The sequence below is a fragment of the Malaclemys terrapin genome, chromosome 13 (genome assembly GCF_027887155.1).
Source record: "Malaclemys terrapin pileata isolate rMalTer1 chromosome 13, rMalTer1.hap1, whole genome shotgun sequence".
Classification (NCBI taxonomy): domain Eukaryota; kingdom Metazoa; phylum Chordata; order Testudines; family Emydidae; genus Malaclemys; species Malaclemys terrapin.
The window spans coordinates 26,695,432-26,720,890 of NC_071517.1; the positions used below are offsets into that span (position 1 = coordinate 26,695,432).

Genomic DNA, 25,459 nt, shown 5'->3' on the forward strand with positions numbered 1-25,459 from the left:
TAGAACCAGACATGTTACAGCTGTGCCTGATGATCCTACATACAATGATTTCATTCTTTTCAGGATCATTGCGACCCTTAGAAATCCCCAGTGCCATCTGACAGAGTTCATTATGCTGTGTCAGCAACGCCTATTATGTCTGACAAGCTTACTATACTTAACACACTGTTTTCATAATATTTATCCATACAAAGTGTCTTGTAAGGTATCAAATGAAAGATGGTGACACACTAGTCATTAATATCATTGTGAAATATATGTACTGAGACTATATAAGGAGTTATGTATACCTACTGAAAATATGTTTTAAAATCTGTAACAAGGCAGAGTTGACAAACAGGAATTCTGACAGATAAAGCATGTCTTTGATATAAATTAAGGATTGAAAGTCAGTACAATAGAAGCTCCATCAGCATACAGAACCCACGGGGGATGCAAAATCAACAGGGAAGAATACACTAAAGAACAAACAACTGGGGTTCACTTCAAAGGGCTATAGCTGGGGGACAAGTAAGACATTCTGTGATCCATTCATGGAAGAAACTCATGGAAAGGTATGGGATGTTCATGACAGCTTTGATCCTAGTTTTGACTGAAAACCAGCAGCTCTGTCAAAGACTAAATCTTTGTGAGAAAATCTACTTTATTAAATAGGAAAGGTAACCATTAAGAAGTGTAGACCTAGAATTGTGTTTTTATGTTTTGTTTATATGTGTAAACATTTCAGTTTCAATTTATTATCCTTATTCACTATCTCTTAAAACTTAACCTTTGATAATAAATTTATGACTATTTCACTAGAAATATATATCTGTGAAGTATTGTTATAAAGGACCTGATTGTGAGTTGTACCAGTTGAGCTATGTGCACACTGTCTCATCAGGCACATCTTACCTGGTAATTTCTGAGAGTGTCCAGTGACAAAGGCTGGAAACTGCCGGGAGTGCTCTGAGGACTAGGGGGTTGGTGTAGATGTTCCGATTTTATAGGGACAGTCCCGATTTTGGGATCTTTTTCTTATATAGGCTCCTATTACCTCCCCACCCCCTGTCCCGATTTTTCATACTTGCTGTCTGGTCACCCTAGTGTAGGTCTATCACAAGCTCACACAGAGAGGGTAAGGTCTGCAGAGACCTGGAAGTCAGTGCTTGAGTGTGGCCAGAAGCTGTTAGTTTCAGGGAGCTGAGCTACAGCAGGCAAGACAAGACTTTTTCATAACAAGGGCAGGTAGTGGCAAAATACTTCACAACTCTGTGTACACCCAGGGAGCATTACAACCATCTCAGGAAATTACACAGTGAGATTCTCTCTATTCAGCACTGGTGAGGCCACATCTGGTGTATTGCATCCAGTTTTGGGCCCCCCACTACAGAAAGGATGTGGACAAATTAAAGAGAGTCCAGCAGAGGGCAATGAAAATGATTAGGGGGCTGGGGCACATGACTTATGAGGAGAGGCTGAGGGAACTGGGCTTGTTTAGTCTGCAGAAGCGAAGAGTGAGGGGGTGGGGATTTGATAGCAGCCTTCAACTACCTGAAGGGGGGTTCCAAAGAGGATGGAGCTTGGCTGTTCTCAGTGGTGGCAGATGACAGAACAATTAGCAATGGTCTCAAGTTACACTGGGGGAGGTCTAGGTTGTTATATTAGGAAAAACTATTTCACTAGGAGGGTGGTGAAGCACTGGAATGGGTTACCTGGGGAGGTGGTGGAATCTCCATCCTTAGAGGTTTTTAAGGCCTGGCTTGAGAAAGCCCTGACTGGGAAGATTTAGTTGGGGTTGGTCCTGCTTTGAGCAGAGGGTTGGACTAGATGGCCTCCTGAGGTCTCTTCCAACCCTAATCTTCTATGATTCAACTTTCTTGTGTCTTTTGTTGGTTACATAACAAAGACAATATGAAGACACCTCACAGACACAGCTGAGTCTCTAAATATACACAAACATGCCAGGCCTAGCTAAATACACACTGCTGCTCTGAGTGGGTTCTAGAAGCTTCAGACACAGAACACAGTGAGTGCCATTAGTAGCCTCACAAATTATTTAAAGGAAAACAACCTTGTTCCTGGGTAGGTAATTATAGCACCTCTGTAGTTTTGACCTATTCTTCAGTGGAGCTATTCTGGAATCATTTTCTTATAGCTATTTCTTAGCAATCTGTGTTGCTTTCTCTGATAGTCCACTCCCTTTTGGGTGGTGGGGGCTGAAAGGAATATGCTTGAAATGTATCCCAAAAGCACACAATTCTGAACTGTCAAACTGTAGCCCCATTATCAGTGACTGTTTCTTCCCATTGTCCAAATGAAAAAGACACCCTTTACATTTTCTATGTCCTGATCACTTGTGAATCTAGTGAGAAGTAGATTTTTTTACTAATATAGAAAAATTATCGATGGGTCCCAGATTGGTCTGATCCTTTGCTTCATACAGCACTAGTGCTATTAATATCCAAGGCCTTCTGGAAGATGCTATAGATTTGAGATGTTCTTTGAGTTGCGTCTTTGTCATTATTTTGCATGGCTTGCATGGTTCCAAACTGTTTTTTTGGTCCTGCCCGATGCCAGGTATAGTAATCAGTATCAAGAAAACAGTTGTCATGTCATGAGGTACCAATAATCCACCTAAAATCTGTGTCAAAAAAGAAGCTCTGGACAATGTGGATCACTTCTGCTATCTCGGCTCAATTCTTACCAGCTCATTTAACATTGATAGGGAACTTGATAATGGAATCGAGAAAGCTTCTGTTACCTTTGGCAAACTTACCTCACGTGTTTGGAATAACAAATTGCTAACCCTGAACACAAAGTTGTCTGTTTATCAGGCTTGTGTCCTTATTACCCTCCTTTATGTTTGTGAAAGCTGGGTTACGTACTACAAGCAGGAGTGGCGATTGAACAGTTTCCATGTCCACTGTCTTAGAAAAGTCCTTGAGTTACTTGGGACCAAAGGATCACCAATAACAAGATCCTTGAGAGACTGGGGAGGATCCTTGAGAGACAGCCTACTGTTTATGCAGACTGCGCTGGACATTCACAGGCTCTGCTAGCTAGGACATGTGGAGCGCATGCCTCAAGATCCTCTGCCAAAGGCTGTGCTCTATGGTCAACTTAAGAACTGCCTGCAACGCAGAGGAATGCCAAAGCTCCAAAACAGCAACAAGGTCAAGCAAGGCCTCAAGAAATTCAGCATTCCCACTGACCAACTGGAAGAACCCTGCTCACAACTGCTCAGTCTGGAGAAGCTGGGTCAAGTCTGGTGCAGTCATCATGGAGAGCCACCAGAGAGCCCAGGCGGAGGTCCACAGGCAAGCCAGGAAGCAGAGTGTGCTCCAAACTCCATCTGGTGAGTGGACCTGTAGCCACTCTGGGAAAGTGTGCTGCTCGCCCATCAGGCTCTTTTCCCATACCATTGCTAAGCACCAATGATGGACTGACTTTGTCGCATCTCCTTTCATCTGTCAAGATGTTGGACGGCCATCATAGGCCTGGTCACCACCCTGATGTTAGGGCTGGTTCCTGGCATTCTGTGGGGCCCTGGTGTCCCTTAGATAGCCGTTCCAATATGTTGTTCTTCAAGGACTGTGGGACCATCATACAGTTGCCACAGGTAAGCAGTAGTTGATTACTATGCTCTTACAAATTTGTGCCTTATTTTCAATTAAAACTTTTCTGACTTCAGTTTATGGCCATTGGATGCCATATGCCTCTGCCTGCTAGATTAAAGAACCCTCTAGTATGAGCATTCTTCTCTCTCCATAAGTACAGTAGAACCGCATTTATCCAACCCTCCATTAGCCAGCTTTCCATATTAACCAAACAAGCAGTTCACTCAGGTCCAGAAGCAGGCAAACTCTCCTGTGGCTGCTAGATGGTGCTGCAGCCTCACACTTTCTCATTCTCCAGATTATCCAAATTTTTGGTTATCTGATCTGACCCTGGTCCCAATTAGATCAGATAAATGAGGGTCTGCTGTACTTAGAGGTTGTGATCAAGTCACCTCTTTAATGTCTCCTTCATAAACTACAGAAATTGAGTTCCTTTAGTCTCTTACTTGAAGTCAGGTTTTCCAGATTTTGTATTACTGTGATGAAGCAGAGACACTGCTCACCAGCACAGTAGGGGTTAAAGAGAGCCTTTGGGCCCAGCTACCCGTGCCCCATTATACTTGCAGTCAATACCAGGCCTGGAGGAGGGAGAAAGGGAGGGAGCCTGGCTCAGTTTGGGACTGACTGGTGAAGGGGCAGGATCTAGCTGTCTCCCTGCCTGAGACACAGGAGTACTAGCCTGCCAGCCAAGGCAGCCATCTGGCAGTAAGCACTGTCTCCCCAGCCAAGGGACACTGCAAAGTAGATGTAGGAGTCTCTGGCACTGGAGATAATTGAGTGAGCAAAGCTCAGAGACATTGTGGGGTTTGGCTTCATCAACTTGTGCCTGCTCCACCTGAAGGAGTCTGGAACCGCAGTAGGGCACTGCCCAAGATCCACAAGAGGGTGCTATGGGAGGCAAGCCACCCAGTGAACTGGACTAGAGGTGCCATGCCTCAAACTTAACAGACATTGGTGGGAAGTAGCCCAGGGCAGTGGATTTGGACTTCCTGCTGGGAGGGCTCCCCCTGTTCAGGGGTTGGGACCCGGTGGAGAGAGAGGCTCCGGGTCCCCCTATTCTCTCCCACCTTAAAGACTGAGGCTCCTCAACCAAGCCAGGGGCTGAGAGCCCAGCGCTCCTACAACTGGGCCGCTGAAACTCTCCAAGTTCCCTGTTACAATCTTCTTAGTAACTTTCCTCCTCCCACTCCAATTTTTCAACATTCTTTCTAAAATGTGGATACCTGAACTGGAGACATTCAGTAACTGTTCCAATTGCAAGCTCTTTGGAGGAAAGGATTAGAATTCAAAATTATTTTGACCAACTGGAGTAATGTTCTGAAATAAATAGGATGAAATCCAATGAGAACAAATGCAAAGTACTACACTTGGGAAGGAATAATCAGTTGCACAAATACAAAATGGGCAATGACTGCCTAGGAAGGAGTACTGCAGAAAAGTATCTAGGGTTTATTGTCAATCACAAATGGAATATGAGTCAACGATGTAATACTTTTGCAAAAAACCCAACCATAATTCTTGGATGTATTAGCAGTAGTGCTGTAAGCAAGACACGAGAAGTAATTCTTCCACTCTGCTCAGCATTGATAAGGCCTCAGCTGGAATATTGTGTCCAGTTCTCGGCATCACGCTTCAGGAAAGATGTGGACAAATTGGAGAAAGTCCAGAGGAAAGCAACAAAAATGATTAAAGATCTAGAAAACATGACATCCGAGGAATGATTGAAAAAATCGGATTCATTTAGTCTGGAGAAGAGAAGACTGAGAGGGGACGGGATAACAGTCTTCAAGTACATAAAAGGTTGCTTTAAAGAGGAGACTAATAAATTGTTCTCCTTAGCCACTGAGGACAGGACAAGAAGTAATGGGTTTAAATTGCAGCAAGGGAGATTTAGGTTAGACTTTAAGAACTTCTTACCCTGTAAGGGCAGTTATGCACTGAAAGAAGTTACCTAAAGAGATTGTGGAATCTCCATCATTGGAGGTTTTAAAGAGCAGGCTAGACAAACACCTGTCAGGGATGGTCTGAATAATTCTTAGTCCTACCTCAGCGCAAGGGCTTCAACTAGATGACCTACCAAGGTCCCGTCCAACCTACTTTTCTATGATTCTATGACTGTGACCTCTGGATTTAAAAGAATGAGCTGCTATTGCTTCAGGTAAAGGACCAGGTCTGTAAGCTCAGAGGTAGTAGCAGACTCATAAGCCTTCATAAGTGGAGTAGCCACAGCAGTGGTCATAGTGCCACCCAGTGAGCATGGATTAAAATTGTATCTTCTGAAGTCAATGTAAGTCATACAGAAAGAGAAGTGTAACATTCTGTCATTATAATTTCTCATCACTAATTTAGGCCCGGAATTGTGTTGCTGAGCATTACGGTTCCTAACATTTAGGTGGCTAGAAAATCACAGGAACACACAGCCGTCCACAAAGCCTGAGTTAGGGGGGGAGGGATAGCTCAGTGGTTTGAGCATTGGCCTGCTAAACCCAGGGTTGTGAGTTCAATCCTTGAGGGGGCCACCTAGGGATCTGGGGCAAAATCAGTACTTGGTCCTGCTAGTGAAGGCAGGGGGCTGGACTTGATGACCTTTCAAGGTCCCTTCCAGTTCTAGGAGATAGGATATCTCCGTTAATTTAATTTAGGTGCTAGGCTCCCAATATAATGAATGGGGAGAGATAGGTGCCTAAGAATGTGATCCACAAAACTAAGTGCGCTATATGGGGAGCCACCTAAGCTAGCCAATGAGAGATGCCAACAAGAGAGGTGTGTCCAAAGCCCCACCCTTCTCACACAGTTGGGTGCCTAAGTCCAGGCTGCAGTGGGGTGCTTATCTCTGCTAGTGATTCACAGTTGGGAACCCCTCTCCTGGAGTTATGTGGCTCAGGCACCTAAGTCATTTATTTTGAGGATGAGTTAGGCACCTGCATCAGTCCACACAAAACAGCTGGAGGAGGAGCTCTCCCGTTGGCATAACAAAACCACCTCCATGAGTGGCAGAAGCTACGTCAGTGGGAAAAGCTCTCCCAACGACATAGCACTGTCCACACCGGTGCTTATGTCAGTGTAATTTATGTCACTCAGGGGGGTGGTTTATTCATATCCCTGAGTGACATAAATTATGCCAACTTAAGCTGTAGTGTAGACATAGCTTTAATCCAGTGGTTAGAGAACTAAAGAACATAAGAATGACCATAGTGGGTCAGACCAATGGTCCATCTAGACCAGTATCCTGTCTTCAACAGTGGCCAGTACCAGAGCTTCAGGGGGAATGTATGCAACAGGGCAATGCTGAAGAGATCCATCCATCTTCCCCTCCCAGTTCTGGCACTCAGAGGTTTAGGATTGCCCGGAGCATGGGGTTGCATCCCTAAACACCTGGACTAACAGCCATTGATAGACCAATCCTCTTGAACTTATATAGTTCTTTTTTGAATGCAGTTATACACAACATTCCATGGAAGTGAATGCCGCAGGTTAATTATGCTTTGTGTGAAAAAGTACTTCAGCTTGTTTGGATTAAACCTGCTGTCTATTAATTTCACAAGCTGACCCCTTTTTTGTATTGAAAGGGTAAATAATACTTCTCTATTCACTTATTCCATACAATTCATGATTTTATAGACTTCTATCATATCCCCCCTTAGTCATTACTTTTCTAAGATGAACAGCCTTAATCTTTTTAAGGCTGTCAAGTAATTTTAAAAAATAATCACGATTAATCGCAGGATTAAAAAATAATAATCGTGATTAATCGCATGATTAATCGCACTGTTAAACAATAATAAAATATGGTCTATTTAAATATTTTGATGTTTTCTACATTTTCAAATATGTTGATTTCAATTACAACAAGAATAAAAAGTGTATAGTGCTCACTTTATATTTATTTTTGATTATAAGTATTTGCAGTATAAAAAAAAAGAAATAGTATTTTTCAATTCACCTCATACAAGTATTGCAGTGCAATCTCTTTATCATGAAAGTTGAACTTACAAATGTAGAATTTGTAAAGTAAAAAAAAAACTGCATTCAAAACTAAAACAATGTAAAATTTTAGCACCTGCAAGTCCACTCAGTCCTACTTCTTGTTCAGCCAGTCGTTCAGAAAAACAAGTTTGTTTACAGTTGCAGGATATAATGCTGCCCGTTTCTTGTTTACAATGTAACCTGAAAGTAAGAACAGGCATTCTAATGGCACTGTTGTAGCCAGTGTTGCAAGATATTTACGTGCCAGATGCATTAAAGTTTCATATGTCCCTTCATGCTTCAACCACCATTCCAGGGGACATGCATCCATGTTGATGACAGGTTTTGCTCGATAACAATCCAAAGCAGTGCGCACCAGTGCATGTTCATTTTCATCTTCTGAGTCAGATGCCACCAGCAGAAGGTCGATTTTCTTTTTTGGTGGTTTGGGTTCCATAGTTTCCGCATCGGAGTGTTGCTCTTTTAGGACTTCTGAAAGCATGCTCCGCACCGTGTCCCTCTCAGATTTTGGAAGGCACTTCAGATTCGTAAACCTTGGGTTGAGTGCTGTAGCTATCTTTAGAAATCTCACATTGGTATCTTCTTTGTGTTTTGTGAAATCTGCAGTGATAGTGTTCTTAAAATGAACAACATGTGCTGGGTCATCATCCGAGACTGCTATAACATGAAATATATGGCAGAATGCGGTAAAACAGAGTAGGGGACATACAATTCTCCCCCAAAGAGTTCAGTTACAAATTTTATTAACACATTATTTTTTTAACGAGCCTCATCAGCATGGAAACATGTCCTTTGGAATGGTGGCCAAAGCATGAAGGGGCATATGAATGTTTAGCACATCTGGCACATAAATACCTTGCAATGCCAGCTACAAAAGTGCCATGCAAATACCTGTTCTCACTTTCTGGTGACATTGTAAATAAGAAGAGGGCAGCATTATCTCCCGCAAATGTAAACAAACTTATTTGTCTTAGTGATTGGCTGAACAAGAAGTAGGACTGAGTGGACGTGTAGGCTATAAAGTTTTACGTTGTTTTGTTTTTGAGTGCAGTTATGTAACTAAAAAAAAAATCTACATTTGTAAGTTGCACTTTCACTACAGTACTTGTCTGAGGTGAATTGAAAAATACTATTTCTTTTATCATTTTTACTGTGCAAATATTTGTAATAAAAATAATATACACTTTGATATCAATTACAACACAGAATACAATATATATGAAAATGTAGAATAGCATCTAAAATATTAATAAATTTCAATTGGTATTCTATTGTTTAACAGTGCGATTAAAATGACGATTAATCGTGATTAATTTTTTTATCGTGATTAATTTTTTGAGTTAATCGCGTGAGTTAACTGCGATTAATCAACAGCCCCAAATCTTTGTATAAAAAAACCTATAATCTTTTTGTTTCTCCTCCTATGTAAGCTGTTCCATATTCTTGATAATCTTTGTTGAGCTTTTCTGAATCTTTTCTAGTTTCACTCTATCTTTTTTGAGATGAGGTAACCAAAGCTGCACACAATATTCAAGGTCTGGGTGCACCACGGATTTAAATAGTAGCTGCATAGTTTTTGTCTTATTTTTCTATCCCTTTCCTAACAGTTCCTAACATTGTTAGCCTTTTTGACTGCTGCTGTGCATTGAGCTGAAGTTTTCAGAGATCTAATCACAATGACTATAAGATCTCTTTCTTGAGTGGTAACTTCTAATTTAAAGCCCAGCATTATATATGTGAAGTTGGGATTATTTTTTCCAACATACATTACTTTGCATTTATCAATGTTGAATTTAATCTGACATTTTATTATCCAGTTACCCAGTTTTGTGAGATCTTTGTAACTCTTCACAGTCAGCTTTGGACTTAGCTTTGGAATAATTTTGTAACATCTGAAAACTTTGCCACTTCACTATTCACTGTCTTTTTCATATAATTAATAAGTACATTGAACAGCACATGTCTCAGTACAGATCCTTGGGTGATCCTGCTGTTCATCTATTTCCATTGTGAAAACTGACCATTTATTCCTACCCTTTGTTTCTTATCTTTTAACCAGTTACTGATCCATGAGAGGACCTTCCATGGTATCCCATGACTACTTGCTTTGCTTAAGTGTCTTTGGTGAGGGTCTTTGTCTGAAAATCCAAGTACACTATATCGACTGGATCACTCCTGTCCACATGCTTGTGGACAACCTCAAAGAATTCTAGTAGATTGGTGAGGCATGATTTCCCTTTACAAAAAACATGTTGACTCTTCCCCAACAAATCATGCTTATCTATGTCTGGTAATTCTGTTTTTTACTATATATTCTACCAGTTTGCTCAGTACTGAGACCTGTAATTGCCAGGATCTCCACTGGAACGCTTTAAAAATTGGTGTTACATTGGGTAATTTCCAGTCATCTGGTGCAGAGGCTTGTTCAATTCCCCCAACAATGAGAGAAATGCTTTGAACAGGGATCCCCAAACCTCTCAGAAGGGTACTGTAGCCATTGAGTGATATGATACTCTGATATGGTACTCCATCTGTCTCTCCTGTTCCACTTTGGATAAAAAACTGAATAGGTAATGAAGCAGGGGGACTGGACCTTGGGTCTCCCACCTTGCAGGTGGGTGCCCTTAGCAGGTTATAAAGTCATTCTCATTCTCTTGCCCATTGACTTTTTAAGTATTTATACACCATGGAAAAGCTTCAACTGGAGAGACTGTGGGAACACCCCATAGCTCTGTGGTTTCAGCATCCTCCTGAGAGTGGAGAGAGACCCTGTGCCAATTCTTTCTTCCCATCAGGTAGAAGGGGGAACTGAACCTGTGTGTCCTGTAGCCCAGGCAAGTGTTCTAGCCACTAGGCTAAAAGCCCCCACCATCTTCTTCTCTTGGAGCAAGATTTTGAATGGGACCCAATCCAGTAGGTGGCCTCTGAGCACATCTACTGGATTGGGCCCCACATGTGAGAAAGGCACTCGTCTTCCTGTCTTCCCCATGTTTGTGGACCACACTGGGGATTAACTGGGAGACAGGCATCCAGGCACTGAGAGGGAGACAGCAGCATGCATGCCCAAAGGGAGAAACATAGTTACCTAGAGAACTTTTACTCTAAACATTCAGGTGCTGAGTGAGTTTAGGCCCCTATAGGGTTAGGGGGCAGCTGAGTGGGAGCTTTATGGACTGCAGTGGAGCCTAGGTACCTTTGTTGATCTGGGCCTTACTCAACCTTGAAACCTGCCAATGCGTGATATAAGCTATCAACATGTGGGACAAATGATTGAAATGCAGAACATTGTTGTATGTCACAGCACAGCTAATTGATTATGCATTTTTAAGTATAAAACTTGTTTTAAAGGACGTTTTCTCACCATGTGAATTAAATACATCAATTTTTTAGAAAAGAAAATTGGAAAACCAAATTCTGCTGTATGCAACCATAACGTCTCCTCTACCCCCAAAGGTAAACAACAGGGCTTGAGCCCTTGACCTTTAGATAGGGAGGTCAGACTTCTAATTCTTAAGCTGATATAAAGCCATTGATTGTGAGGCCAGAAGGAACTACTGAAACTATCTAGTCCAAGGGTGGGCAAAAGTTTTGGCCCGAGGGCCACATCTGGGTGGGGAAATTGTATGCAGGGCCATGAATGTAGGGCTGAGGCAGGGGTGTGTGAGGGAGTGCAGGATCTGGGAAGGGGTGCAGTGTGCAGGAAGGGGCTCAGGGCAAGGGGTTGGGGTGCAGGAGGGGTGTGGCAGGAGGCTCAGGGCAGGGGGGTAAGTGGCTCAGGGCAGAGGGTAGGGATGTGGGGTGCAGGAGGGGTTTGGGGTGTGGGCTGTGTCTTGGTGCCGCTTACCTCAAGCGGCTCCGGGGTGGCAGCAGCACGCAGTGGGGCTAAGGCAAGCTCCCTGCCTGTCCTGGCTCCGCGATGCTCCCGGAAGTGGCCAGCATATCCGGCAGTGACTCTTGGGAGTGGGGCACGTGGCTCCGCCATGTGCTGCCCTTGCCTATGGGTACCACCCCCAAAGCTCCCATTGGCCACCGTTCCCCATTCCTGGCCAGTGGGAGCTGTGGGGGGCAGTGCCTGCAGCTGAGGGCAGCGCACGGAGCCCTCTGTCCCCCCGCCCCAGGGACCGCAGGGATGTGGTGCTGGCCACTTCCAGGAGTGGGGCGGGGCCAGAGCTGGCAGGAAGCCTGCCTTAGCCCCGCTGTGCCATGAGGCTGGCAATCCCGCGGGCCGGATTGAAAGCCCTGATGGGTGCGGGCCGTAGTTTGTCCTCCCCTGATCTAGTCTGATCTCCAGTAATACCTGCATCAAGCCTGTGACTTATTAAACCTTAGTAACTAGTAACAAAAAAGATGTCATACCCTTTATCAAGTATTCATGAAACTATACATACTGAAGAACTATACACAGTGATTTCATACTTCATGTTGCTTTATTACATTTTAAAAAGAGGTCTGAATTTAAGAAACAATGAGACAGTGAAAATATTTTGTTAACATGATGTTTTTTGAAGAAATTGTAACTGAGGTCAGATTGTCTGCTTTCCCTGGCATTACCAATTCACAACTTACAACAAGCAGTCCAGGTTTAATCTCTAACTCAAAGCACACTGAGAATTTCATCATCCCATTAAAATAGAAATGCTGGTGCCACTTCAACTATGCTAGCCCTACATTCCATTATAATGTGCAGACACAGAATGACTATATGAAATGGAGATTTTTTGGATAAATGTCATAATATAATGATGTGTTAAATGGAAAATTTGGAATTGCTTTAATACTTGATTGACATACAGAAAGTGTGTGAATGGATTTTCTGCTTCTTTTATGTACTGGAACATTCTTGTTCTGAAAAAGGGGATGATACCAGAGTGGTGTAATCAGGTGGGGGGAGGAATAGTGGGACCCAACCAATATCTTGTGGAGGCAAGATTGTGGCCCACCTATGTTCCTCCTGTGCACATAAGCAGGGGGAGAAGGTGCGAGTGGAATACAGAGGGGAGGCTGGAGCGAACGCCGCAGAGCATGATATCAGGCTGGCAACCAGGGAGAAGCCAGCAGATCTTGGCTCAGAAACCTGGCCCAGAAGAGGGGCAGGAGCATGTGTACCAGCTGCAGGTGCAGGCAAGCCTGCCGATGTGGGGGGAAGGGGCAATTGCCCAGGGGCCTGGGAGATTTAAAAGGGCCCAGGGCCCCTGGCTGCCACGACAGTTGAAGTAACGGCAGCGGTAGCTGAGAGCCCCACGCCCTTTTAAATTGCCCTGGGGGGGGGGCACAGGGCTCCTACAGGCGCACATGACTGCTCAGCACTCCGTGCTTTGGAGGGCCCTGCAGGCCGGTGCGGTCAGTCCCGGAAATAACAGTATTGTGCCCTGGGCCCCGCCCCACCATGGACGGCCCTGGCCCTGGCCCTGGCCCTGTGGCCTGCAATTGCTCTCAGCGGGCCTAGGTGTGGGGAATGGGACAGTGCACTGGCACCTGGGCGGGAGCAGGAGGACATTGGCGCAAAGGGTGCCAGCTGCCAGGGGCGGGGACAAACTGGTCACCAGGTGCCAAGGAAGTTCCATAGGAACAGCAGTAAGAACTACTGGGATGCCCCTTTCCAGCCTGAAGCCAGCCCCTCTGCCCAGTCTCAGTAATTTCCCTGGCTATCCCTCCACGCCCCACATTCACAGGATGCTTTCCTCCAGTCCCCGGATGTTACCAGGGAATTTACTAATTTCCAGTGTGTGCAGACACCTACTGAACATTACATATTATGTTGTTACAAAGTACATTATGATCACATGATCAGTTCTGGACACCTCATTAGCATAGGGAAGTTAACAAATTTCAGGGAGTTCAAATAATCAGCTTTTTTCTTTCTTTCACAAAGTACCAAAACTTTGTTTACCTATCATTTATTTTCTGATATAAAAAAAGACAAATAACTTACCTGAAATTGTTTACTTACCCCATCCTATCACAATATATCTTTGCAGCAGTAGGCTTTCAGAAAGCACAGCAGTCCCCAATAATGTGTGGAGATAAATTCCTTCAACTAAAAGCCAAAAACAATTTGCACCAACAAAGTAATGCAAGAAAAACTGGGAAGTCCTGCAAATGGTTAAAATCTGCAGAAATAAGACATGAGGAAGTATTTAATAATAGTAATTAATTACACATTGTAGTACTGTAAAATCTCTGAAAAATACTGTTGCTCTTATGTCATAGTTTATATTATTTAAAAATTAACAATTATAATAAATATTTGATTCAGTCAGACACCCTTCTGCAGCTTTAACTGAGTTGCTGCACTCCCATGATGAGGTCCCAGCTGTGTGAACATTGGGAATAGAAGCAAACCTGTGATGTCATCTACAGCCAAAACCAGCTAATCAGAATATATATTTGACTCCAACATGCTAAAAAACAGTGTGTGAGTGTGTGTTTGTGTTAAAAACTTTGTGTGTGTGTGTGTGTGTGTGTGTGTGTGTGTGTGTGTGTAATTCCAAAAAAACCAACCAAGCGCCTCATGTGGGCCAGGCATGCTGTGGGGATTCACACACACACACACACACACACACACCATGATTTCTTAGAAGTAGACGCCGCATGACTAACAGGAAGCTTGGGGAGGGACTGGACCTCTCTGTCCTGGTCTATGAAGAAATGTAGGGAAATCTCCTTCCACTGCTCTAGCATTAGTGCAGCTCAGCCATTTCTAGTGCAACCTTTGAGAGGGTTTATTCTTTTAGGATGATTCCTAAGTAGGTTCTTTGAAACTTATTGATGGACCCTAATACCAAGATAGGGGGAACTCCAGGAGAAGTCCATACAAGGAGCAGCCATATTATCTGATTAAGGAGCTCTTGCATGAGCTGAGTAGATTGTAGGGAGGGAACCTATTGGTTTTCAGGCTCTTTGCACAGGTACTATGGAAGAGAACGGTTTGGAAGAGTCATCTGAGGGAAGGGATCGGAAGGAGACCCCATTGACCAGAAGGCATGGGATGCATTGTCCTAGGGACGGGGGTTCAATGACCACCACTCCCAAGAGGAGGAGATGGGTGGTAGTGAACTCCCACCTAAGGGTCCTCCATCTGCCATCTAGAAGGAGTCATCAATCTGCCATCCAGACTGGGAAATTCGAGAAGGGTGCTGTTTGCCTGGAGCTAGAACTCAGGATGTGATGGACTGTCTGCCGAGACTGATCAAGCCCTCGGACTGCTACCCCTTCCTGCTTCTCCAGATGGGCACCAATGACCTTGAGTGGGTCACTGAAGACTCTGGGAAGAAGGATAAAGGAGTTTGAGGTGCAAGTTGAGTTCTCGTCCATCCTCCCTGTTGAAGGAAAAGGCCCAGGTAGGGACCATCGAATTCTGGAGGTAAATGCGTGGTTATGCAGGTGGTGTTGGAGAGAGGGCTTTGGATTCTTCGACCATGGGCTGTTGTTCCAGGAAAAAGGATTGCTAGGAAGAGATGGGATCCACCTAATGAAGAGAGGGAAGAGCATCCTTGCAGGCAGACTTGCTAACCTAGTGAGGAGGGCTTTAAACTAGGTTCTCTGGGAGATGGAGACCTAAGCTTTGAGGTAAGTGGGGAAGTGAGATACTGGGAGGAAACACAAGGAGGCTGCCTGATTCATACTGAGAAAGCAGGGCAATCGGCTAGCAGAGCAATCGGCTAGTTATCTTAGGTGCCTGTACACAAACTCAAGAAGCCTGGGAAAGAAGCAGGAAGAATTGGAAGTCCTGGCACAGTCAAGGAACTATGATGTGATTGTAATAACAGAGACTTGGTGGGGTAACTCATATGACTGGAGCACTGTCATGGAAGGGTATAAACTGTTCAGGAAGGACCGGTGGGGGAGAAAAGGTGGAGGAGTTGTACTGTATGTAAGAGAGCAGCTGATTGCTCAGAGCTCCAGTATGAAACTGGAGAAAAGCTTGTTGAGAGTCTTTGGGCTAAGTTTAGAAGCAAGAGCAACAAGGGTGATGTCGTGGTGGGCATCTGCTATAGACCAACAGACCAGGAGGATGAGGTAGACGAGTATTTCTTCAGACAACTAATAGAAATTTCCAGATCACAGACCCTGGTTCTCAGGGAGGACTTTAATCACCCTGACATCTGCTGGGGGAGCAATACAGCAGTGCACAGACAATCCAGGAAGTTTTTGGAGAGTGTTGGGGACAACCTCCTGGTACAAGTGCTGGAAGAACCAACTAGGGGCTGTGCTCCTATTGACCTGCTGCTCACAAACAGGGAAGAATTGGTAGCAGAAGTAAGGGTGGGTGGCAACCTGGGCAGCAGTGACCATGAGATGGTTGAGTTCAGGAACCTGACAAAAGGAAGAAAGGAGAGCAGCAAAATACAGACCCTGGACTTCAGAAAAGCAGACTTTGACTCCCCCAGGGAACTGATGGGTAGGATCCCCTGAGAGGCTAATATGAGGGGGAAAGGAGTCCAGGACAGCTGGCTTTATTTTAAAGAAGCCTTATTGAGGGTGCAGGAACAAACCATACCGATGTGCAGAAAGAATAGGAAATATGGCAGGCGGCCAGCTTGGCTTAATAGAGAAATCTTCAGTGAGCTTAAACACAAAAAGGAAGTTTACAAGTGGAAACTTGGACAGATGACTAGGGAGGAGTATAAAAATATTGCTCAAGCATGCAGGGGTGTAATCAGGAAGGCCAAAGCACAATTGGAGTTGCAGATAGCAAGGGATGTGAAGGGTAACATGAAGGATTTCTACAGGTATGTTAGCAACAAGAAAGTCAGGGAAAGTATGAGACCCATACTGAATGGGGGAGGCAACCTAGTGACAGATGATATCGAAAAAGCTGAAATACTCAATGCTTTTTTGGCCTCAGTCTTCACAGACAAGGTCAGCTCCCAGACTACTGCACTGGGCAGCACAGTATGGGGAGGAGGTGAGAAGACCTCAGTGGTAAAAGAACAGGTTAAGGGCTATTTAGAAAAGCTGGACATGCACAAGTCCATGGGGCCGGAGGCAATGCATCCGAGGATGCTGAGGGAGTTGGCTGATGTGATTGCAAAGCCATTGGCTATTATCTTTGAAAACTTGTGGTGATCGGGGTGGTCCCAGATGATTGGAAAAAGGCAAATATAGTGCCCATCTTTAAAAAAGGGAAGAAGGAGAATCCAGGGAACTACAGACCGATCACCCTCACCTCAGTCCCCAGGAAAATCATGGAGGACATCCTCAAGGAATCCATTTTGAAGCACTTGGGGAGGAGAGGAAGGTGATCAGGAACAGTCAACATGGATTCACCAAGGGCAAGTCATGATATACTTTGACTTTAGAAAAGCTTTTGATATGGTCTCCCACAGTATTCTTGCCAGCAAGTTAAAGAAGTATGGATTGGATGAATGGACTATAAAGGGGATAGAAAGCTGGCTAGATCGTCAGGCTCAACATGTAGTGATCAACGGCATAATGTCTAGTTGGCAGCCGATATCAAGCGGAGTTCCCCAGGGGTCGGTCCTGGGGCCGATTTTGTTCAACATCTTCATTAATGATCCGATGATGGGATGGATTGCACCTTCAGCAAGTTTGCAGATGACACTAATCTGGGGGGAGAGGTAGATATGCTGGAGGGTAGGGATAGGGTCCTGAGGGACCTAGACAAATTGGAGGATTGGGCCAAAAGAAATCTGATGAGGTTTAACAAGAACAAGTGCAGAGTCCTGCACTTAGGATGGAAGAATCCCATGCACTGCTACAGGCTGGGGACCGACCAGCTAAGCAGCAGTTCTGCAGAAAAGGACCTGTGGATTACACTGGACAAGAAGCTGGATATGAGTCAACAGTGTGCCCTTGTTGCCAGGAAGGCTAACAACATATTGGGCTGCATTAGTAGGAGCATTGCTAGGATATCAAGGGAAGTGATTATTCCCCTCTACTTGGCACTGGTGAGGACACATCTGGAGTATTGCGTCCAGTTTTGGGCCCCCCACTACAGAAAGGATGTGGACAAATTGGAGAGAGTCTAGCAGAGGGCAATGAAAATGATTAGAGGGCTGGGGCACATGTCTTATGAAGAGAGGCTGAGGAACTGGGCTTATTTAGTCTGCAAAAAAGAAGAGTGTGTTTGGGGGGGATTTGATAGCAGCCTTCAACTACCTGAATGGGAGTTCCAAAGCGGATGGAGCTAGGCTGTTCTCAGTGGTGGCAGATAACAGAACAATTAGCAATGGTCTCAAGTTGCAGTGGGGGAGGTCTAGGTTGGATATTAGGAAAACCTATTTCACTAGGAGGGAGGTGAAGCACTGGAATGGGTTACCTAGGGAGGTGGTGGAATCTCCATCCTTAGAGATTTTTAAGGTCAGACTTGACAAAGCCCTGGCTGGGATGATTTAGTTGGGGTTGGTCCTGCTTTGAGCAGGGGGTTGGACTAGATGACCTCCTGAGGTCTCTTCCAACCCTAATCTTCTATGATCACCACAGAAAGAAACATGCACTACTAGAGGTATCCAATTGCTATCAGGTACTCAGCATGGCAGCTGCAGGAAACATCTCTGCAGATTCAGCTGGGAAAAAGCAAGAGAGAACAGCACATGACATATCTGAGGATAGCTGCTCAGCCCACTCTATGACTAGTGAGGAGAGCATTACATTGACAACAAAAGGGGCTGATGCTAGGGAATGAGTAAGTAATTAAAAAGTATGTGGGACACAAATGAACTCTTATCAATGGTATACACCCATTATCAATTGGAGATGGTAATATGGTCAATAATGATGCACAAAAGGCAGATGTGTTCAATAAATTGTTCTGTTCTGTATTTGAAAAGAAACTGGATGACGTATTCAGATCTCACAGTGATAATGGAATACTTTATATTCCAACAGTAACTAAGGAGTAAAACAGTGTATACTAAATTTAACATTTCTAAATCTGCAAGACTGGACAATTTGTATGCAAGAGTTTTAAATAATTGACAGAGGAGCTCTGTGAACTAATGATGCTGATTTTTAACATGTCTTTTAATATTGAGAAAATTTTAGAGACTGGAAAATAAGCCAATGTGCCAATATTGGAAAAGGGTAAACAGGATGACCTGGGTAACTATAGGTCAATTAGTTTGACATTGATCCTGGGCAACATCATAGCATTGCTGGTAAAGGATGCAGTCAGTACTGAATTAAAACATGGCAACCCAATTAATGCTGCTCCACATTCTTTTTTTTTTTAGAAAATATGTTTTGCCCAACAAACTTGACATTTTTTAATGAAATGACAAGTTTGATAAAGGTAACTGTTTTGTTACCTTAAAATAGGAAAGGGAAAAGAAAAGAGCTACCAAAATGTCTTAAAAACCTACCTTACAGTGAGACACTTGAAAGTTCAGTCTATTTAGCTTATCAAAGAGGTTAGCAGGTGATTTGATGACAATCTGTAAGTACCTATGTGAAGAAGAGCTTTCTCATAGTAGAGGGCTCTTTGATCTAGCACACAAAGGCAGAACAAGATCCAGGGTCTGGAAGATGAAAATAAATAAGTTCAAACTGGAAATAAGCCAAAAATATTTAACTGAGAGGGTAATTTACCATTGGAACAACTTAGATAGAGGTGTGATGGATTCTTCATCACTTGATGTCTTTATATCAAGATTGGATGTCTGTCTAAGGTTTGCTCTAGCTCTGTCAGAAGATACAGGCTTGATACAGGTATGACAGAATGAAATTTATGTCCTATGTTCTGCAAGAAGTCAGACTAGATGATTATAACAGTCTTTTCTGGTCTGAAAACTATGAATTTATGAATAATATAATCAATTCAATAGCTATGTTATTTTTAGTACTAATAAACAGTTTATTTTATACTGAGTTTTTAAATTTTTCACTGTATTGACATTGCATAATGATTTTATAGAAGTTGGAAGAGGAAGCTAGAAGTTTTGTTAGCTGTTTAGGGAACAGTTGGAGCTTTTCCTAGAGAGGTGTGGGATGCAGCTTGGGGTTGTGGGAGAACCACATTAACAGGATTTTTCTGCTAAAAAAATCAGAGCTGAAATAGTTATAAGTGTTGGTTATAAGTGAAATAATTGTAAGTTATAAGTGAAATAATTATAAGTGTTATAAATGTCACTGCTGGGATGAGTGAGGCAGTTCACACCTCTCCAGGACATTGTTCTGCAGGCTCAGGAGGAGAACACTTGATTGATTGGTTACCCTCAGTTTTCAAAAAAATTTCTGCCACTATAAGGACTAGTAACATAATGTAATTGTCCTCACTGTATCCACTGTCTTGTGCTTTCTTATGATTTCCATTTTCCAGTCTCTTTCCTGAACATCTTCCTGAATGCTGGGGCCACATGCCTCAGTGTCATCATCATGCCAGATTCTAGAGCAGAATTCTGATATGTACACTCTGGTTCATTGTCTTCTCCCTATCCTTGCCATCTGGGAATCCCAAGTAATCATTCTGTGGAGGATTCCTGTGACATGATTTGCATCTACAGCAGTGAAAGTACATTGCAATGTACCAGAATTGCACCACCACGACCTGTGACTCTCAGAGCTGCTTCACCCTTCTTTTCTGGCATCACAGTGCCTCAATTTGCAGCATTGTACCAGCATATCCTTGGACTAATTTTCCTTGTGCCAATCTGGTACACAAATAGATCTTCTCTGGTGTCATTCCTTTTGATGAAACCATTGCACAACTTCCAAGACTTTTGTTTGTTGGTTGATATTGAAGGATGGTTACTAATTTTGAGAGTACGGCTACACTAGGGAGTTTACAGTGGCACAGGTCTCTAATGTAAGCTTTTCTCCAGTCCCTGTGAGCAGCAATAGCTATGTCAGCGGGAGAAGCTCTCCTGCCAACATAGCGTTGTCCACACCAGTGCTTATGTCGGTGTAACTTACGTTATGCCGACATAAGCTGTAGTGTAGACATAGCCTGAAGGATGTATTGATCATGGGCACAACCACTGTGGGGAGCCATGTCCCTCCTGACAATTTGCTCCCTCCAGTGATGATCCCCCCACCCTGGCTAGATGTCTCATCCAACCAGCAGTGGGGAGTGAGAGGGGATAGAATAGAGCAGGGATCCGGCTCTTTATCAGGAAAGCAGGGGACCAGATAGTTGTTCTCAGGAGGTGAGGAGGGGAAGATGGGAGTGTAGCGGCTCAAGCAGAGGGAGCAGAGGGTAGGAGCCACACTGTATTTGCAAGAGGGGAGCAAGTGAGGAGCACAGTAGCTGAGTGTAGGAGGAGCTAAAACTAGAAGCCCAAAGCTTTCCGTTGTCAGTTGTTGGCTGTGTGTGTGTTCTCTCTGTGTGTTGCACTGGCTCTGGCCAGGTCGTCGGCCTGGCAGACCTCAATCGAACTGCCCAAGAAGACCACACACTCGGTTCAGTGGTGAAGGCGCTTGGCCAGGTTTATTGTCAATGAAGCACAGTAATAGCACCCTATAGATTCTACAGGGATATTAAGACTTGTCTGCCCATTGTAATGGACCAGCTCAGTAAGTGGTGTGACTTTTTGCTTGCCCCTCAGTCAGACAAAGGGTTAAGGGCAAGTCTACATGATAGCACTACATTGGCACAGCTGCACCGATGCTGTAGCACATCTGGTGAAGACGCGCTATGCCAATGGGAGAGCTCTCTCCTATTGGCATAATTACTCCACCTTGGCGAGAATTGGAAGCTATGTCAGCGGGAGAGTATCTCCTTCCAGCATAGCGCTGGTGTGGACAGCACAAAATTTGTGTCACTTTTTCACACCCCTAAAGTTAGATCAACGTATGCAGTAGTGTAGACCTGCCCTAAGACAATGCATTCCAACATTTATAGATTGAGACAAACAACTTATATATCATCTTACTTGTTCCAAGATATATTTGTTACCTCCCTTTGTAACTTTCTCTTGATGCTTCAGACAAAACTTCCCTATTCATTACCTGTCTTTGTAGTTTTACACCTGATGTTTCAGACAAAACATCATGATTTATCACTTCTGTCAAACGATCTTATCATGTGGTAGGTTGGCATGTTTTCTCTTAGCCTGCCGAAATGCATTTACATATTCAGTGTCTTTTAGCAACGCTAGCAATATCGGTGCCAAGTTCATATACCAGACAGTGAACTTGCAGGCAAGTATCTGCTTTTGACAGGGCCTGACTTTTGCTTATAGCATAATTTTTTGCTGACTTTGGTTCAGGCCTCGGGCCTTGCACCAGGCCCCCGTGCTCCAGGCTTTCTCTTCCTACTACACTTTCCTCTACCCAGGAGAGAGATACCAATTGATTTGAGTGGAGGAGACTTCACAGCAATTTTATTTGATTGTGAGGGAGATAAGGAGGTGCTGGAAGGCTGGCAATCCAGTGAAGGCACAGTTAAGATTGCGGTCTGTAATGTATGGTAGTTGTGATTGTCATGATGTCTAGAAACAATATCTCTAGGTTTCCACATAGTTTGAGTTCCAGCTTTGTCTCTGTTCTTTACCAGGCAACACACTCAGTCGGGTGCAAAGTTGTTATGCATTATTCAAGGTCTCTAGATGACAATTATCAACACTATTAACCAGCACAGTGTGCTTACTATAATTTTTTCTTATGATCATATCTAAATCAAATAAAAATCAATTCTGATCCAGAATTTTACCCTAATTCTCCATGAACGCGATTTCCTGCAAAATTTCAATTTTTATAATTCACCTTTTAACATCTAAAACCTGTTTTCCTATTTTGCAACTTTAACTTTTGCAGCACAAATTATACTATTAACAATGAACTAAAATAGAATTACCTCAGAACTGAAGTAGGAAAGCCATCCAATTTCATTATTTGGTCTTTTTGAATAAGTATTATGGTATATGATATCTTTTATAAGAACTGCTGTGGCTCGCAGGATAAAGGAAGCAAATAAATTTATATGGATGTAGTTTCTAGTGCAGTGAAGTTTTCTGTGGAAGTACAAAAAGAAATGTCCCCTTTTATGAATCCTTTAGAATAAATTTCATTATGAGCAATATCATTGTATTCATATTATTGCCCTCAACAGATATTGCTCAAGAATTACATTTGCATAGTAAATGTGTATAGTTACATCTGACATGGAATTATAAGCTCAGTTACTTGAAAAAAGAATCTATATGTTGTTAAATTCCAGAATACAAGACATGTTCTAGTAATGTTGGTTGGCACTAACCTGAGGAGCAGAAGTGTAAGTAGAGCTAATACAAGGGAAATGAGAGACAAGCAGTATCCAATGGTGTACAGTAACTGTAGGGTGGAAAGTAACATGTGTTCTTCTTCCTAATCATAGGAACAACAGAGAAAAATAAATAAGTCGCACAAGTGTGGGAGTCAGCCTAGCCCAGCAGATAGGGCACTGGACTCAGAGTTAAGACATCAGGGTTCTATATTTGTCCTACCCAGCTGTGTGTCCTTGAGCAAGTCACTTAACTGCTCCAAACTTCAGTTTCCCCATCTGTAAATGACCCTCCTCAGTAACACCTGTGAGATCAACAGGTGGGAACAACTATGGAAAGCCAGATATAATTAGCAGGTTTTAGAATTTGAAATAATTTAATATTTGGAATAGGCACATAGGGTCTAATTTTGAAAATTTTGTATGCACAACTGTGAGCCTAATTTCTGCCAACAGCCACCATGATTACATATGCAAATTGGGCTCTAGGGTATGAAGATAGCCAAATAAATTAATAACTACTAATGCTGGGCAGAAATTTTTCATTAAAACAGTCTTCTATCTGAAAATGCCATTCTGTTGAAACTAAAATTGTTCATGAAATCACAGCAATTTTGATGACAATTCCTGTGTAAATTTTTTTAAATGTCTCCTGTTCATGTTGTGAGGAAACAATTTGAAGACTTTGAAGAAGAAAAGAAGATAAGCACTCAGTGTACTAATTAGAGCAGCAAGCTTCTTTCAATATCTTAGAAATATGATTGCAAGATAACACAAACCTAATAATAGTAATTAAAAATGGAAAAAAATCATTTTGAATCTAAATTTTGAAATTTCCAAAACTTTTCCCCCAGAATTTCCATTTTGTAGAACAATTCTAAATATTTGTTTTGCTCTGATTCAGAATGAAACACATTTTGAAGTGTTGAAATTTCCTGTGAAACAGAAATTCTGAGTTTCAACCAGCTCTAATTACACTGCTCTACAGCCAAAATGGTTCTGAAATAAATGTAGTCAAACTTTACTAATTCTGGGTCACTGAGAATGAAAATGATGCTTAAAATTGTTGATTGGCTCTAGTTTTCAAAATATGCTATTGGGTCAGTATATACGACCCTTGCCTTGGGAATGGCGGAGGATAAGTGAGTTATAAAGGGAAGGGATCTCAATTTAAACCAGAAATGACTAAAATACATCTTTGACTGGATCTATGAATAAATCTATGACTGGGTTTGGACAGTACTTGCTTTTTAGGCAAAACAATGAATGATGCAATCTGAAGCTGGTATTGCATCATACATGATATGAATTGCATCATGTTATTCCTAGAAGTCATGGATGATGCAATCATAACGAAGCTTCCATCACTCTGCTGAACAAATTGCCCTATATCAGCTCTAGAAATCATACAGTGTCGTGCTCTCTTATTTGTCAGTGTTTGATTTTGCAAAGGGACACATTTCTGTTTAGCCAAAGTGAGCAGAGATGCCTCGTACTTGTGTGAACAGTGCAGATAACTTCTGCTATGTTTGTGGTGAAGTGACTTTTGCATCACAAAAGCGCAGTATAACCACTATGGTTAAGAAAGCCTATCACCTTTATTTTGGCTGCAAAATTGGAGATCAGGACAAGAGGTGGGCCCCACACATATGCTGCAACACTTGTGCAACAAATCTTCGCCAGTGGTTAAACAGGAAAAAGAAATCTATGCCTTTTGCAGTGCCAATGATTTGGAGAGAGCCAACAGATCATACCAACAATTGTTACTTCTGCATGGTGCCTCCAGTTGGGAAAGGCGTGTCAAAGAAGAAAAAGTGGACTGTGCATTATCCAAACATTCCATTAGCTATACGCCCAGTACCCCACGGAGAAGGACTGCTGGTTCCTGATGCACCAGAATCATTCTCACTTGAGTCAGACGAGGAAGAGGAAGAGGATGAAACTTCTGGTCCTGAACCATCAATGTCACAGGACCCACATTTTCTCCCATCCTCCTCCTCTGAACCACACCTCATAACACAAGGTGAACTGAATGACCTTGTCAGGGATTTGGAACTACCCAAGAGTAAGGCAGAGCTGTTGGGCTCCGGACTACAGCAGTGGAATCTCCTGGCAGGTGATGTTAGGGTTTCCATGTTCCGTGACCGTCAAAAGGATCTTGTCCCATTCTTCTTCATGGAAGGTGATCTTGTAGCCTGCAACAACATCGATGGTGTGATGGCAGCCCTCAAAATCGTTCACGATCCAGATGAGTGGAGACTGTTAATTGATTCATCGAAGATGAGTCTTAAAGCTGTTTTACTGCATAATGGCAATGTTTTGCCATCAATTCCAGTTGGTCATGCAGTCCATATGAAGGAAACCTATGACAACATGAAACAACTTTTGAGGTGCATAAACTATGACCAACATCAATGGCAGCTTTGTAGCGATTTGAAGGTTGTTGCTCTCTTGCTTGGTCTGCAGACTGGATACACAAAGTACTGCTGTTTTCTCTGCGAATGGGATAGTCATGCAAGAGATTCCCACTACATCAAGAAAGATTGGCCACTCCTACAGTCATTGGAGCCTGGGAGGAAAAGTGTTCAGCATCCACCACTTGTTGAATCAAAGAAGATTTTGTTACCATCCTTACACATCAAGCTAGGTCTGATGTGAACTTTGAAAGAACTTTGTCAAGGCCATTGACAAAACACAAGCAGCTTTCAAGTAC

General features: G+C 43.1%; 1 protein-coding gene across 1 annotated transcript in view; it reads right to left on the reverse strand.

Annotated features, from left to right (window-relative positions):
* GLP2R (glucagon like peptide 2 receptor) overlaps window positions 1-25,459 on the reverse strand; it is a 122,343-nt gene that overhangs the window by 49,818 nt on the left and 47,066 nt on the right. Inside the window, exons 5-7 of the mRNA XM_054046695.1 lie at window positions 22,744-22,846; window positions 22,342-22,498; window positions 13,537-13,696 (exon numbers count right to left, since the gene is read on the reverse strand). Of these exons, the coding sequence (XP_053902670.1) occupies window positions 13,537-13,696; window positions 22,342-22,498; window positions 22,744-22,846 (420 nt within the window). The remainder of the gene's footprint in view (window positions 1-13,536; window positions 13,697-22,341; window positions 22,499-22,743; window positions 22,847-25,459) is intronic.